Consider the following 17,577-nt stretch of genomic DNA (forward strand, 5'->3'; position numbering starts at 1 on the left):
ATACCAACCACATCTATATCCATTTGCATTTCTATCTGATTTCTACATTTCAGTGCAAGTACATAGTGGCTCACCTTCAGATTCTCCACAGCTCTGCCTTGGTTAGTCCCTGTCTATACACCCATTCCAGGACACAGAAACCAACTCTGCTCTTGCAATAACAACATCAGGGGAGAAAATGAGTTATTTGCAACCCCTACCTCTTTCCTAAGCTAGCCGCTGCACACAGCTACAAAACAGTGTCTCCCCCAGACCCCTGTTATGAGAAGAATCCATAAACAGAGGGGGACTTTATTCTTTAACATAAGCCCAAAAAAGCAGACAAAGTAATCTGAGTGAGAAGATTAGATCAGCACTGGAACTGACAAAATATTAAATCAATCCCATAAAACTATCACCAATTGTCTGACTTTATTATTTTTTTTTAAATTTATTGATTTATTTTGAGACATAGCAAGCAGGGGAGGGGCGGAGAGGGAGAGAGAGAATCCCAAGCACAGGGTTCAATGCCACAAACCATGAGGTCGTGAACTAAGCCGAAATCAAGAGTCGGGTGCGTGACTGACTGAGCCACCCAGGTGCCCCCTCCCTTTTTTAATTGTCTGACTTTATTAATGTTCTGTTGATGTTATGCATAATATATATTACATATATGAAGTATTTACATTTCTACAAAGTGCTCATATGGTCGGTGATTTTCTCCAGGCCTTGTTATTTTAGAAAAGAAAGGCTGCTATCTGTGTAATATGACCCAAAGAATAGGGAAAGGGAAATAAATAAAATAGAAAAGAGTCAGAAACAACTCTGAAGACCACAAGTTAAGAAATAACAATAAAAAAGGATGAAAATATAAAAATATTTTTCTCTGCAGATAATGTAAAACAGAGACAAGCTGCATGGTAACTAACTATATGACAAAAGTGGGCAAAAAACAAGAAAGAGTCATTTACATAATTTAGGGACACTAATCATCAAGACAAAAATTAAAAAGAAATTTGCAGGATAGCAAAAATGATTTTGCCATGTGTGAAGTTACAGTCTAATTCTTTTTAAGACTTAAAATGTGCTTATCTGAATGGGATCATAAGAGCATCATTTCATATATGAACATGATGGTAAATATAGAGTGATTGACTTGACCTATATAACAACCTAATAGGTACCTACCAAGGTGACAATGTTCTTTTTCTCTTGCTTCCCATTTGTGGCTGTCCACATATGCTGCAGAAAGGAGGCATCTTTTACCTGAAGAAAAAGTCAATTATCAACAGGTGTGGTTTCACAACAGGTTCAGTTTATATGTCTTATTAAAGATATCTTTGTCCTATTTTCAATGTACTAGATTATGTAAAGATTCTTGTACGATACTCTAACCAATATTGCCCAGTTCATAATTCAGTACATGACAACATGCGTTCAACATCTGCCAAGTAGAAGATGCAGAAAAAACTGACAATGTCTACAATAAGGTTATGGGTAAGAATGCTAGTAATTTTGTTCCTGTAAGTTTAGGACTGGAAGCCACTTGTTCCCCCTAAATTATAGCATAGGTGAGCCCTAGAACTCCTTAGAACCCAAATACTTGCTGAACTATTGCTTAACTCACAAATTGAATGCTTTATAATCGTTAGTCCTAAGAACATTTCCATCTGACTTGGATCAGCACATTTACCCTAACTTCACCTAAAGCAGAGTATCCTGCCTAGTAACCTAGCACCCTAGTTATAAGAAAAACCTAACAAGCCAGATTTGAGGTAACTCACTAGAGGGCACAGCTGCATTCAGGGCACCTGGTGCAATGACTGGCATATGGCAAGGCCCAATAGACAGGAGTTCAAGGAATGAATGAGAAAGAATGAGCATAAACTTAAACAAAAGTAGAAGCTTTTATGTTTCAAAGGACACCATTAAGAAAGTGAAAGGACAGGGTTGCCTGGGTGACTCAGTTGGTTGGGTGTCCAACTTTGGCTCAAGTCATGATCTCACGGTTCATGGATCCGAGCCCCGCGTCAGGCTCTGTGCTGACGGTGCGGAGCCTGGAGCCTGCTTCAGATTCTGTGTCTCCTCTCCCTCTCTCCACCCCTCCCCCACTCGCTCTTGCTCTCTCTCTCTCAAAAACAAACATTCAAAACAATTTTTTTTAAACCAGGAAGGTCTCTCCTTTCTGTCAGAAACAGGAACAGCCCTTCTCGATGTGAGCAAGAGCTAAGGATAGGGCTGTTAAGCTATACACTTAAGGATACCAGTGACTTATTGTCTACTTATTATTATAATTTCTTATTCTCTATTTATTTTTCTAGAATATGCTTCATTCTAGCATAAAAAATCACCCCCCCCATTCTGGAATCAGAAAAGACAATTATCGGGGCGCCTGGGTGGCGCAGTCGGTTAACTGTCCGACTTCAGCCAGGTCACGATCTCGCGGTCCGTGAGTTCGAGCCCCGCGTCGGGCTCTGGGCTGATGGCTCAGAGCCTGGAGCCTGTTTCTGATTCTGTGTCTCCCTCTCTCTCTGCCCCTCCCCTGTTCATGCTCTGTCTCTCTCTGTCCCAAAAATAAATAAAACGTTGAAAAAAAAAATTTTTTTTAAAAAAAGAAAAGAAAAGACAATTATCTAGGTCAATGAAGAATTTCGAATTGGGAGATGAGACAAAAAGTAGGGGTGGTCAGAGTGGGGAAAGGTAGAGGAGTTCAAGAATGCCCTTTGTGTGCAGTTGTTCAAGGGCATCACATGAACTGAAAACAAAAAAACAAATAAGGACTAGTAAATCTACAAAAGGTAAGCTGAACTATTATATATGAACTATTTACATATATGAACTATTTAATGTTTGCTTTTTAAGAAAGTAACCAGTAATCACTTTCCATCTCCATTGAGTATAGAACAAAAGGATAAGGGTATAAGGATGAAGAATTTAAATTTAGCAAATAGAAAACTTTCCTAGACCAATAGAAACAAATAATAAATGTAGAAATGTGTGGCCAAATTTGGTAGGCAGAATCATGTCCCTCCAAAAGATGTCCATGTCTTACTCTCCCAAACCTACGAATGTTAGGGTAATAGCTAAGGGGGATTAAGGTTACAGATAGAATTAAGATCACAAATCATCTGATCTTAAAATGAGGCGACTATATCGGCTTATCCAGGTGGGCCCAGTGTAATCACAAGGTCTTTAAAAGTGGAAAAGACAGATACCGAGATGAATGAAGGATGGAATGATGTAAAGACGTGACTTGCTCTTACTCGTGTTAAATGTATTTGAAAAAGGGGAGCATCAGCCAAGGATTTCAAGTGGTTTCATGAAGAGGGACAAGACCTGGAAACAGATTGTCCCTTACAGAATTTGCAAGGAACCTGTCCCTTTCAACACCCTGATTTCCACATAGCAAGACCCTCTGGTCAGACTTGTGACCTACAGAACTGTAATAGTTGTATTGTTTTATACCACTTTATTTGTAATAATTTGTTAAAACTACAATAGGAAATCAGTGCACCTTAAAACAAACATTCTTTAAAGAATGTTTCTGTAAGCCTTTTAAAGACAGTAAGAGCCTCACAGGTTTAGGTTTAGGTGTCTGAGTCTGATAAATTCCGCTCTGAATAGGCCACCCAGCAGTATTTACAAACCTTTCTTGAACTTAATTATCCCTCAGCCAGTTAGCTTTGGTGGCAACCATATTCTCTAAAATAACTATCCACTATAAGAAGTAATTTCTCCGTTTAATCCTAAAAAGGTACTTCCAAGGACCAGAATCTCAACGTTTAGTGAAAAGTGATTGGCTGTATCTATATTCTTAGTCATTTTGTAGTTACTTTGGCCTTTAGACCAATGTCTCCAAACATGTTTACCATCCAAAGAAAAGTAGTGTGACTGTTGATACAGATAGCCTTTTAGAGTCACAAAATCTTAAGTTGGAATCCTTGGCTTGCTAAGAAATGGTATGAAATGGGGGCAAGTTGCACAAGCTGAGCTCCTTTCATGATACAAAAGACAGCGCCTACCTTGATCAGTTTAAATAAGGGCACATTATGTGTTTAATGTTCACTATGTAGTAGGTACCCAGTAAATTTCTTTTCTCTACCCTATTCATGTGTTATTTATTTTTAAAATACTTTTTTTTTTAAAGCTTATTTATGTCGGGGCAGGGGCAGATGGACAGAGAGAGAGGGAGAATCCCAAGCAGGCTCTGCAGAGTCAGTACAGAGACCAATGTGTGGCTCGATGTCACGGTTTGTGAGATCACATCCCCAAGCCAAAACCAAGATTCAGATGTTTAACTGACTGAGCCACCCAGGTACTCCCCTCTTCAGGTATTTAAATCACTTTTCTAATTTGTGCTAAGTATATTTTTTTCCTCTCTTACCCTGTAATGGCTCAAAATATTTTGATGACTTAATAGTCAAGCTCCTTATCAGCATTTTCAAATCCTGAATGGGTTATAATGCACTATCTCAGGTACTTTTTTATTTCAAGTTTTTATTTAAATTCTTAGTTAACATAGAGTAAAACTGGTTTCAGGTGTAGACTTTAGTGATCACTTAAAACACCCAGTGCTCATCACAAGTACCCTCCTTGATACCCATCACCCATTTAGCCCATCTGCACTCGCCTCCCTCCATCAACCCGGTTTGTTCTCTCTAGTTAAGAGTCCCTTACAGTTTGCTTCCCTCTTTTTTTTCCCTTCCCCTATGCTGACGTTTTTTTGTATCTTAAATTGCACACAGGAGTGAAATCACATAGTATGTCTTTCCTGACTGAAGTTCCTACATAATTCTATTACTTGCCTTATAGTTTCCAGTTACTCGTTTCAAGACTCCTTTCTTCTATGGTCTAACCTAATGCTTATTCAATAGAACTTCCTATAATGATGGAAATGTTCTGAGCTATACAACTGTAGCCACCAAGCATAGGTCTCTACTAAACATTTAAAAAATGTGTGACTGGGGCACCTGGGTGGCGCAGTCGGTTAAGCGTCCGACTTCAGCCAGGTCACAATCTCGCGGTCCGTGAGTTCGAGCCCCGCGTCGGGCTCTGGGCTGATGGCTCAGAGCCTGGAGCCTGTTTCCGATTCTGTGTCTCCCTCTCTCTCTGCCCCTCCCCCGTTCATGCTCTGTCTCTCTCTGTCCCCAAAATAAATAAACGTTGAAAAAAAAAATTGAAAAAAAAAATGTGTGACTAAAATTGAATTTAATCTCAATAGCCACAAGTAGCTAGTAGCTACCACAATGGAACAACACAGGTGTAAATTACATGTTCACCAGTTTAAGAACAAATGCTAACTGAAAATTCTCATAAGTCACCCTTACCTAATTTCCATTCCCTTATCAGAATGATTGCCCCAAACACAATGCAACCATGATGGTCTCCCTGATAAGCAATTCAAGGTCTTGTTTAAATTGAAAAGCATTTAGCAACCACCATAATTAAACATGCTAGCAAATAGGTACAGCAGCTAATTCTTAATGAGATGCCAGGTACTGTACATACTTTACTTAACATGTGGCACTAAACACTTTCACCTGCCAGGTCAACCAATTAATTCTCAGAAAACCTGGTGGCTAACAATGAGGTTTAATGCCCATAGTTAATGGCTGTTGCTAAACAAGTGTGAACAACAGTGTATGTGTTGGTTTTTAACAGGAGTTAGAGGAGGTATGTTGGAAACATCAACTGTGATTACTGCATTTTAGACATTTAATCATACTGTTAAGAATACAGTATAAAATTGCATAAGACATAAAAAAGTGTTAATGGACTGTGATGGGTAAGGGAGGAGTCAAAACTTAAACACAAATTTTCAACTGCCTGGTATCATGTCCCTAATCCGACTTGTTCAAAGGTCAAAGGTACTTCAGAAGTGCCTATTGTCTCTACACATGGAAAACTGTGGCATAGAAATGTCATTCAAAAGTTGTGCCCCAGATCATTAAGTAATGCGAAATTAGTACTGAAATACTTATCCCATGTGGAAACGAAAGGTCTGGTCAAGTGTGAGGTGGTGAGGTTTTCGACGCCCCTCCAAGAACACTTAAGCGGGGAGGAAAAGTTCTAGCTCTGGGGGGGGCACATTTGGGCTCTTCATGGTCAGTGAAGAGACGACCACCCTAACACAAACCCTGCAAATCACAGGTAAAAGCCCTCATGCCATGACTTCCTCTACTCTTCGCACTTTTGGGCTGGCTGGCACTATTCTAGGCAAGCATACAGGTCGGGGGCCTTACCTCCTCCTTCTGTGCTACCCAACGCTCCAAACGGTTTCTCTAGCAACTAGAACCCAGAAGCCTTTCCTGTCCTGATGAAAACCCACAGCTCCTTTGACTTAAGGAAGAGTGTTCAGGTGCCTAATGAAGTACCCCACAAAAGGAAAGCAGCCACAAACCTGCCAGGGAGATTGGAGGCAGAGGCACTCTCCGCGCCAGAAGAAACCAGCGCCTCGCTATGGGGGCTGCCATCTTGGAGCATACCAAGAGGAAGAACGCCCAGGGGTTGAGGGAAAGGAAGGGGTGGGGTCACAGGCTGATGTTCCGCCCCCTTCCCCGGCGCGCGTAGTTGTTGCGGCCCAGGATAAGATGGCTGCCGCAGTTCGGCGGCCGGGTCACGTTTTGCTGTTTACGCTGCAGAGTTCCGTGTCTCCCGGGGTGGGAGGCTCAGGCTCCACATGCTGCCGCTGCCCTCTCGGAGGTATCCGCCGGCTTCTGGTCGTGAAGGAGGGGAGGAATGGGAAAGAAGGGAGATTGACACCTTAGCAGGCATCGCTTTGGGGTGAAATAAAAGCGCCTGCCTCAATCCCTCACTGGCCTGGAGCAGCCTATGCTCTTGTGCCCTTTGGTTGCGCGCGTGTGCAGCACTGGCCCTTCGGTGTCGTCGAAGCCCCTTTGCTGGGAACCAGAGGACAGCCAGGCTGGGGTCTTGAGCTGGGGGCTATAGTAGTCCTTCAGATGGGGCGACGCTGTTGTCTGGAAATCCCTCTCCCCCTTGGGTGTACTGTTCTGCAAAGTTTGGGAATCGAGGTCTTAGACTGAGTTTGGTGTCCCAACTGGAGAGCTAACAGTCTAAAAGACCTTGAGCAGGTGTCTTCATTTGTAAGATTGTCCATTAATAGCTTTACGGGAATGATTAAATTTCATTATGCTGGTGAGTGATAATAAAATATTTGACACTTAGTGTCAGCTATTACTCTGCATCTTAAGTATATTCCTTTTCTCTTGAAACCACCCAATGAGAGAGGTACCATTCTTTTCTTGGTTTACAGAGATGGAAACAGCAAGGCCAAGTAATTAGCCCAAGGTCAGAGGAATCTGGTAGAGGAGGGATTTGCCCTCAGGCAGCGCAACAGTATATTCCTACTGTAACCACTTCTCTGGACTGCCTTCTCATAAATAGACAACACTTTAAAAAAAATTTTTTTTAATGTTTTATTTATTTTTGAGAGAGAGCACACGCAGGGAAGGGCAGAGAGAGAGGGGGAGAGAGGATCCGAAGAAGGCTCTGTACTGACAGCCGTGAGCCCGATTTGGGGCTCTAACTGTAAGATCATAACCTGAGTCGAAGTCGGAGGCTTAACTAAGCCCCCAGGCGCCCCAGAGACAATCAACCTCTATTCATGTTCTTCACTAACAATAAAAGAATTAAAATGAGAGGCGCCTGGGTGGCTCAGTTGGTTGGGTGGCCGACTTCGGCTCAGGTCATGATCTTGCGGTCCGTGAGTTCCAGCCCCGCCTCGGGCTCTGTGCTGACCGCTCAGAGCCTGGAGCCTGCTTCATATTCTGTGTCTCCCTCTCTCTGACCCTCCCCTGTTCATGCTCTGTCTCTCCCTGTCTTAAAAATAAATAAATGTTAAAAAAAAATTTTTTTTTAAAAAGGAATTAAAATGATTTTGCTTTTTTCTTTTATTTGTAGCTAAAAGATATCTACTTACAGATAATGTTGTGAAATTAAAAGAATTTCAGCATAAGAAGGTGGTTATTGCAAATCATCTTCCTGGTACTAAAGGTAATTGAATCTATTTTGTTGGTTCTTTCATCGATGTGTCATTCAGGTTTTGTTTTGGTTTTTTTTGTTTTTTTTTTTTTTGTCTTTATCTGTTTGGTCTTCTCTAATGACCTTATGTCCGAGAAGAGATTGACATAGTTCATTCTTGATTTCCTAGTCTACTCTTAAACGTACTTTTCATCTCACTTTCTGCTACTACAGAGCCTACAGCTCTCCTCTTGTCACTTTTTCCAGGATCCCAGAGAAATACTAAAACTCGTTTTGGAACGAGTTCCCTCAGATCCCTGCCACCTAAACTAAGGGTCAAGGATTAGCAGCAACTGGGAGTTTCATAGAGATGCCCAACTTAAAGCCCAGACTATTAATATGCACAGTAAGGTCTGAGAAGAACTGCTCAAGATGACTGGCTTTAACATTTTTTGATACACCTCTGAGTAAAAAGTACATTTTGCATAGCATCCCTACTGTACACATACATATCTATACACAAATGAAACACAGCGAAACAAAACCATCTTGTGGGATGCATTTTCATATTTTTCTACTCTGCGAAAAAGTCAATAGGGTAAAACATTTTTTTTAATTAGCAAAATATTGGTCATTTGGGAACCCAGGTGATGGGCACATGAGAGGTCATTATACTGTTCTCTTTCTGTTTTGGGGTATGTTTGAAAATTTTTATTACAAAAAGCTGAAAACACACTACTATCCTAGTTCTTACTCCTGTCAGCATCTGAGAACTCTTGTTGAATTCATTCCCTCTCCACATTTTTTCTGGTACTTTAAATTCCTTGATAAGCATAGCAAGACTTCCCTTTGTTAATAACAGTTTAGTTTGTTCCTACTAAATTTCTCAGATCTCCTTCCTCTCACTGTCAAATGTTTATGGGCACGCAATAAACACCGCTTCTAGCCCTCCAGAAATCAGTTTTTCTTCACCACTTTTCTACTCATATATATTATACCACCTATGGAATGAGTAGATAAGCCTTCAGAGTGAGGGAGAATATGTTAATCTCCAGTGGACATTTTACTTCGGATTTTCCTCAGCCTGGATTTTACTTCAGTCTTCTTTTACTCATCACTTTTGGAGCTTTGTGAAGTTGGCAGTTAGGGCCTCATGTCATTTTTTAGTTACATCCAATTGTTGTAGTGTTTCTAAAGCTGTCACAATTGAGCATATGTTCTGAAAGGCAGTTAATGTAATGAGTGCCAATCTACTCCATGGTCAGATTGATATTTATAAAAATCCTGTTAACATTTCTTCATTATAAGAACCGACAGTGGTCTTCTGTCCTATACCATATTGTGTACATTCCCCCCCACACACACAGCCACCCACGCACTGCCACCAGCTTCCCAGCTCCTCCATAATGGGCCCCTTACCCTGTATGGAGTCCAGTATGATTTCCTGTTAATGTAATCACAGTTCTTCCCTCACCACCTTCCCCTGTGCCCAGTTCTATGCTATTGTTCATGCTGATTCTTATACCAAGAATGATCCCCTCTCCTGAGTTTCTCCAACCCTATCCAGCCACTTCCTTTCTGGTACCTTTCCACATCTGCCAAACCTGGTCTATTTCTGCCACCCTGATTTCTTTCTATGTACACAGTTGGCCACCTGTCACTCCCTCAGTCATTGTTTTCAAAAAAAATTTTTTTAATGTTTATTATTTTTGAGTGAGAGAGACAGATTGCGAGCGAGGGGAGAGGCAGAAAAGGAGACACAGAATCCACAGCAGGCTCCAGGCTCAGAGCTGTCAGCACAGAGCCTGACGCGGGGCTTGAACTCACAAACCGTGAGATCATAACCTGAGCAGAAGTCGGACACTTAACTGACTGAGCCACTCATGTGCCCCTCAATCATTGTTTTCAGATAGCTTTGCGTAACTGTGTCATGTTTTTTCAAATAGATTAAGTTCCTTCAGGATGGGAACCCTGCCTTAGCCTTCCTTGTGTTGTTCACAAACACTTAAATCTTGATTATTTGTTTGAAAGTGCAAATTATATTGTTGAAATTTTGGATTCTTAAGGCTTATTGAAAAGTGTAAGTCGTCCCATTAGAATTATTTAGATTAGAAATTGTTTAGATACAGTTAATAGTATAAATTCTCTTAAATCTAATAAGTGATGGAATGAAAATGAGAACAAAAAATGATTCGCCCTGTGCTGAATGCTTAACGTACATTATGTCAGGATACCCCATGAGGTAGCTCTCACGATTCTCACTTTACACGTGGAATCAAGTCTAACAGACAAGGGTCTCCCCATAGCATGCAAGTAGCAGAGCCTAGCTTATAGCCCGGGCCTCTCCACCTCTGAAACCTTTAACCATGACCTGGCTCTGCAAATAAAGATTGGATGGTCCACAGTATTAACTTAAACCAGGTGGGCCTTCTTTTCTTTAAATTGAGAACAGTGTCTGCCTCAGCTTCCCAGTCTTGTGTTTTAATACATATTGTGCCATTCCTTTAAGCAGCCTCCCTTCAAAGCTCTGGGCCTTGGAGCAAAACCTGTAGACTTTTCTTGGCAGCTCCTGATACTGAGAACAGCTCTGCCTTCTAGAAAGCAGATGCTTCTTTAGTGCTGGGCTTGCATCTCACCCCACATTCTGCTGAGAATCTGATCCCTTCCTAATGCCAAGAAGCAGTGTTTCCTTTTGGTGTTTGACTGTCTCCACAGTTGATCAGATACAAGACGGGACAGAGATAAGTATAAGCATTTTGAAATGATTCTGTTACCAAGAGTGTTTGCTGCTGTTGAGAGGATGGGTTTTTTTTACCGTGTGCATTATGTAGTACTGTGTCATGCTGTCTAATAACTGAGTAGGGAGAGCAAGAGAAATGAAAGGTAGAGTTGAACCAAGTGCAAGAGACTTGAAATATTGCTAAATCGTGTGGGTCAACCACTGGGGCAAACCCATCTTCAGTACACATTTTCCTTTCAGTTTTCCTGCTAGATACCCTGCCAATTGTTGGTTTAGATGTCTTGGTTGCATTTTTTTTTTTTTTCCCTAATGTGTCACCTGTCGATAGTTTTTTGGACTAAGCCTCTGGGACATAGTTCTTAAAACTTTAGTGTGCAGAAGGATCACCCAGGTAGTCAAAATTGCATATTCCTGTGTTCTTACCCTCAAAGATTGTATGTTAGAAAGTTTTGAGTGGGCCCCCATCCTGTGCTCCTGTAGCACAGATGGTTTGCTTCATAGACCTTCTGTGATACTGCTCTTAAGGACACTAGTCAGTGATGGGAGCCTCTCTCAGTGCCTCTTTGAAGTGTGCCAGAATCCAGCTTCCCCTTCTCCCTGAGGTCAGACTCCTGACAGTCCCAGTCAGCCTGAGTGACGGCCACCACACTATGCTTTCTTCCAGCAACCTACCTGAGAAACATGAAAGAGAAATTGGCCCAGAATAAGCTCATCTTGAAGGACGAGTTGAAAACCTTCCTTCATTTGTGTGATACCCGGGATGATGTGGAACTGGCTAAAAATGTCATTTACAGGTGAGGCATTTCTGTACAATTCTGCCAGGTTTGGTTTCTTCTTTCTTTTTCCTGAAGAATCTCATCCATTTAACATGGATTCAGCTGGCAACTATACATTGATGACTTTCAAATCTCGTGTCCACATGCCTGCCCCCAGCTCCAGACATTTATGTTCACTTAGCAATCGCTTCCTGGATTCCTTCTATATGCCAGGTACTAAGGATAGAAAACCAGAATTCATGTCCTAAGAAATCACCAGCCTGATGAAGTCCACTTACATATCCCCTAGGTCTTCACATTCAACTCACACAAATTGCTTCTTTTTACTATTTTCTGTCGTACTGACCCCTCAGGATGGATAACTGGGAGCCTCTTTCCTCTAACCTTACTTGCTCTCCTCCCTGACAGGATGAGAAATCCTACTGCTTCCACTTCCCTGATATCTCTCATCTCTGGGCTTCCTCGCTCTGTCCTCGTTACCAGTGTCTTAGTGCAGGCCGCGTCATCTCTCACTTGGACCACTTCATGGACTCCTCAATCATCTGTCTCCTCAAGACAAATGTCTCTTTCTCTGATCCATTGTCATTTTCCCACGTCAGGGGAATTCCCGTGTAATCATAGTCTGCTGTCAGGAAACCTAGCAAAGGTTTCACTTACTCGGGAAGTGTATGAACTGAAATCAACAGGCTTTGTTTCTAAAATTAAATTCATGGCTTTTTTTTTTTTTTTTTTTTTTACAATTCTTGAAAGATAGGTTTCTACACGTGGACCTGCATTTATAATGTAGAGAGAGTTGTATAAGTAAGTGTGTTCATATGTAGAATACTGGAAGAGTATGTACCAAAAGTTAATTGTGGTTCTCTGGGAATTATACATATTTTTTGGTTTAAATATGTGTTTTTTTTAGTCTCTCAAACTTGTCTACAGTGGGCATTATCAATTTTATAATATGAAAAATTAATGTTATCTTTAAAAGGAAAAAACATAACATTACACACAATCCATTGAAAGTTTGAAAAACACCAAAAAAGTAGAAGAAATACATCACAGATTCTGCTATTTCTGTTGTCTCTTGTTGCACACCAGAACATGATAACTGTTTTTTTTCTGTTATCTATTATTATCTATTATCTATTATTTCTGTGGGTCAGGAATTGAGGCCTGCTAGTTCTGTATTAGTGTCTGCTAAAGTCACTTGCTCCTCTATGGTCAGCTGCTGGCTGCTCTGAGCTGGAAGGTCCAAGAGGCTTTACTTGTATTTCTGATGCCTGAGTCCGCGTGACCCATCTCTCCTTGGAGTGTCTCATCGTTCATGAGTCTAGCCTGGGCTGCACTAGCACCCTGCACAAGTGGAAGCTGCAGGCCTTGTAAAGCTGCCTGGAACTGGCACAGCTTCACTTCTGTCGAATTGTCTTGGTCAAGGCAAGTTACCTGGCACACCCACACTCAGCAGGGAGGAGCAACAGTTCCACCTCCGGATGGATCAACCACTGTTGATATTTGATACATTTTGTCACTGTTTTTTTTTTTTAAGCTTTTTTTCACTGTTTATTTTTGAGCGGGGAGGCAGGCAGAGCATAAGTCGGGGAGGGGCAGAGAGAAAGAGAGACAGAATCTGAAGTAGGCTCCAGGCTCTGAGCTGTCAGCAGAGAGCCTGATGCAGAGCTCGAATCCACAAACCACAAGATCATGACCTGAGTCAAGGCTGGATACTTAGCTGACTGAGCCACCAGGCATCCCCATTTTCTCACTAATTTTTTACGTGCAAAGATTGTCTGGTTTTGATAGGGTTTATTTATACTTCCCTAATAATTACTGTATATATAATGATAGCGTTTTCTACTTAGTATTACAGCATAATTTTTTTGTTAATATACCTTAGGAGTTATATTTTAATGACTTTATAATATTCCATTGTATGTCAGGTACCCCTCTTGTTGAATGTCTGATTTTTGATATTTTCATCAGTATGAATAATGCCGTGATGAGCAACTCTATGCATAAAACATACTCTTTCTGTTTTGGAGATGATCAGAGAATATGAACATTTTAAAATTTGTTGATACAAATGCCAGATTATTTTCCAAAAGAGTTATGCTAATTTACATTTGCATGGTATTAGCAATCCTAATACTATCTCAGTTTCACAAAGATGAATCATATTAGACCCTCTGGCTTGTTTTATTGTCAGTTTTTACTACCCAAATCTAAATCATTGCTAATAACTCTGCCCAGTTGCTGTCTCTTCCCTCTACTGGTGGACAGCTGGAAAAGTGGGAAAATGGGCAGGTCCATGGCCTAACCAACCTGTTCTCTGTCTTGCTGACACAGGCACCCCACTACTGGGGAGGAAGAGTAATGAGCTAGAACATAAGCTCTTTATGGAGTCAAAAGTGAGGAGCAACTTAATCCCCCCCATAGTCTTGACCACATGCTGGTGTGTGGTTTATTAGGGGTATTTTAGATTCTCTGATTTGAACATTTCTTGTCAAGAAGAGGTAATACTTTATCTTTGTGAATTTCTAGCGCTTTTATTAGTGTAAATGTTCTCTAAATTGGGAAAACTTTTGTTTTTGCATTTTATTTTTAATCTGGCACAAATTTTTCATGACACTGTTTTTGGAATGTATTGATTTTTAAAGATCTTTTCCACAGCATGCCTTATATTTTATAAGAGCTGACACAAATGGCAGATTTTCCGTGTGCTAGTAGGCATGTCATCTTAATTAATCGTTACAAAAACTTTGAGTTGAACTTTTATCTCCATTTACAGATGAAGAAACTGAGGCATGGAGTGGTTAACTTATTTGCTCCTGGTTATACAGTTAGTAAGTAAAAGAACTGGGATTTGAACTGTCAGCTTGGAATCAGAATCTAAAAATCCTTAGTCACATACTATATTGCCTTTAAATAACCTAATTCTTTCCCCCCCAGTATTATTGAGGTATGATTGACAACTAAAACTCAGGTATATTTAAGGTGTACAACTGATATAATTTAATTCATAACTTGTAATGAAGCACTGAATATATTTTATAATTTCTATAATTTGACTACGAAGTGTATCTTTGAAAGTACATATCATCATTCTATTTGGCATTATGTATGTTTGGGATACACTATCCATGATGTTACAGTGACTGTCCTCCGTGATTTCGGCAGAAGGCTAAAAAGCGTTCTGGTTTTAAAGTCAGAGCCATTCCCTGTGGTATGTGTGATTTATTCACATAATGAGTCTTAGTAAAATCTGGTTTACAAGTAATCTTGCGATACTTATTTTGTCATCAGATTGTCTTCTTGGTGTCTAAAACAGAAAGAGTTGGTTATTGAAAGTAAATTTATGCTAGCAATTTTTAGTTCTGCATCCTAACTGGTGGACCGACTGCTTGTAGAAACCTCAAGGCACGTATAAGATGTCACTGTCTGAAATTAGCGTTTTGCTAAAACTAAACTTCAAAACAGCATTTAATTTGTTTAGCTAGGTGATGGTAGATCACATATGCCTTTTCCTGAGCAGAGGAAAACAGCGATGGGTCTAAATTGTAAAGTACATCTGTAGGTTGTCTGTCATCCTCTATGGAGAAGTCACATTTGAGGAGGACAGAGCATCACTTCACTCCTTTGATTCGTTCCTCTCTAGATGGGGCCCATACAAAGACACAGTGCCATTCTCTCGAGTTTGCTGTGCAAGAGCCCTGTTGTTCCCTGACCTTTGCTAGCACTCATCCTAGCAGTTTGTTGATATATTGAGAAGATAATTACAATGTACGTTTTTCCATTCTTTGATTTCATGTGGTTATGTGGGCCTCTCACAAACCCTTTCTATTTAAATGTCTGGCATACTTCACTCCAGAATTCCTCTGATTGTCCTCGTTTCTGCACTTTTCTCCCTCCGGACTGTGAGAGTGCCTCGTTGTTTATTGTGTCCCCAGCATCTAGCAGAGTACATGCCACAGTCGGTCTGTCCTTTTCCCTGCATCTCACTATTTGACTCACTGAATCATTTTCATTACCAGGTACCATACAGAGAACAGAAATGTCACTTTGGGAGAGTATAAATTTGGACCACTTTTCATGAGGTTGTGCTACGAGTTGGATCTTGAGGAATCTGCATTGGAACTCATCAAAGACCAGGTTATTGTCTCCCGATTACTGTCCCTGTCAGTGTGATTTCCTTGTGCTGAGCCTTGGGTGTTTTTAGTGATGTTAGGGAAGGCATCTCTCTTACATTATTCCTGGCTTAGATTTTTCAGATCAAGGTTCCTAAGCTGAACGAATGAGCTCTTACCTGTATTTTAAGGTTTCCTTGGAGTCCATTGCTATGAAGAGGCCTTGCTCTTTTCAGACAGAGGTGTAGGACAGGTGTGGAAGAGATGTATGGACAAATTATAAGGGGTCTACCTTCCTTGGTTGTGACTTGAGACTAACCTCTCAGAGAAGCTTTTAGCGGGGGATTGTTTAAGACAGGCAGCCATTTGAAGATTGCCTTTCCTGTTACCCACCTGTGATTCTCTTTTCTTTTTATATTATTTACTTCTTGTTGATGCCACCTTGTATAGTGCTTTTCTGGTTTTCAGAATACCTTCACATCTTCTGATTTTTCTTTTCTTAAAGACAAAAATAATGATAATTATTTCTGTAATTATTTATTGAACATACACTGTGTCTTCAGCACTGTGCTTAAGCACTATACCTGCTTGATTTATTTTGCACAGACCGTGGTGAGGTGGATACTGTCATTCTATCCATTTTACTGATGAGGAAACTGGCACTTAGACACATGGTAAATTCATACATGGTCAGAAACATTTATTTTGGGGCCAGGGCTGGCCACCTGGGACCCTTTTGTATTTTTAGGAACGCTCTACTAAATCGTGTTTCTGTCTTGTACTCTTCGTATAAAGTGTTCTTTCTTTTTTTTTTTTTTTTTTGTTTAATGTTTGTTTATTTTTTGGGAGAGAGAGAGATAGAGCACGAGCAGGGGATAGACAGAAAGAGAGGGAGACACAGAATCCGAAGCAGGCTCCAGGCTCCAAGCTGTCAGCACAGAGCCCGATGCGGGGTTCGAACTCACAAGCTGTGAGATCATGACCTGAGCCTAAGTCAGATACTTAACTGACTGAGCCACCCAGGCACCCCTAAAGTGTTCTTTCCATGGTAGAGCTGTGAACTCGTGACTTTCCCCTCTTTTAAGGACACCCATTGTTTAGAAAGAGGATCATACTGTATTAGTAACCAGAGAAAAGGGGGTTTTACAACGAGGATTGATTTGAACCTATATTTTTCCTAAAAGAAAAATATACATATTTATATTTTAGTATATATCTATTAAAAATCTGCAAGGATCTACATGAAATCCCTACTGCTTATCTTTAGGGGGTAGAATTACAGGAAATTCTTACTTTTTACTTTATATGTTTTTGTATTGTTTGACTTCAGTAATCATGTGTTGTAATTAAAGGAAAATGAAAATTTCACTGTAATGACAGCCATGAGTCTAATGATTAAAAAGCAAAAAGAAAATGCAACTTCAGTTGTTTTTTTTGTTTTTTTGTTTTAAACTTAGACCCATGCATGAAATAATCATATATAACCAAATTGCCTGGAGTAGCAGATTAAACTGAATTTGAGTCCAGTGACATTAAAGCCTAATCCTGTTTCCACTCTTATTGTGTCCCCTACCCTGAACCCTGTAGTGCTGCCCGTATCATAGCCACTGTCTGCATGTATCTATGGAGTCCTTGGACTGTGGCTAGTTGAAATTACATGGGCTGTAAGGCTGGAATGCATGATGGATTTCACATGCTTGATATAAAAAAGAAAAAGTGCTAAATGTTTTTTATTGGTTACATGTTAAAATTATATTTTGCTTTTAGTGGCTTAGGTAACATCATTAAAACTGACTTCCTGTATTTCTACTTTTTTTAATGAAGCTACTTGAAAATGTAGAACCACATATATGGCTCACACTGTGGACAGGGCTGCTCTGGGCCTTCCCATCATACTCAGAGGATAACTCAGACCCCTGATCATGACTTAGAGGTCCCTTGTAGTGTCTCATCACCTGCCATCCCCCTTGCTCACTCCACTCTTGGGCTTTCT

General features: G+C 40.5%; 2 protein-coding genes across 6 annotated transcripts in view; one reads left to right on the forward strand and one right to left on the reverse strand.

Annotated features, from left to right (window-relative positions):
- MRPS27 (mitochondrial ribosomal protein S27) overlaps positions 1-6,485 on the reverse strand; it is a 94,377-nt gene extending 87,892 nt beyond the window's left edge. The window contains exons 1-2 of one of the 2 annotated variants that reach the window (XM_043588539.1): positions 6,380-6,485; positions 1,168-1,245 (exon numbers count right to left, since the gene is read on the reverse strand). In XM_043588539.1, the coding sequence (XP_043444474.1) occupies positions 1,168-1,245; positions 6,380-6,452 (151 nt within the window). In that variant the 5' untranslated portion in view covers positions 6,453-6,485. The remainder of the gene's footprint in view (positions 1-1,167; positions 1,246-6,379) is intronic. The other variant, XM_043588619.1, reaches the window with a different exon arrangement.
- A 56-nt stretch (positions 6,486-6,541) lies between these two features.
- PTCD2 (pentatricopeptide repeat domain 2) overlaps positions 6,542-17,577 on the forward strand; it is a 54,953-nt gene continuing 43,917 nt past the window's right edge. For 2 of the 4 annotated variants that reach the window (XM_043591736.1, XM_043591729.1), the window contains exons 1-4: positions 6,544-6,681; positions 7,900-7,992; positions 11,364-11,493; positions 15,492-15,609. In XM_043591736.1, coding sequence (XP_043447671.1) covers positions 6,570-6,681; positions 7,900-7,992; positions 11,364-11,493; positions 15,492-15,609 — 453 coding nt within the window. In that variant the 5' untranslated portion in view covers positions 6,544-6,569. Of the gene's footprint in view, positions 6,682-7,899; positions 7,993-11,363; positions 11,494-15,491; positions 15,610-17,577 lie in introns of those variants that run through there. The other 2 variants (XM_043591724.1, XM_043591748.1) reach the window with 2 other exon arrangements.

Source organism: Prionailurus bengalensis, chromosome A1, assembly GCF_016509475.1.
Source record: "Prionailurus bengalensis isolate Pbe53 chromosome A1, Fcat_Pben_1.1_paternal_pri, whole genome shotgun sequence".
NCBI classification, from domain to species: Eukaryota; Metazoa; Chordata; class Mammalia; order Carnivora; family Felidae; genus Prionailurus; species Prionailurus bengalensis.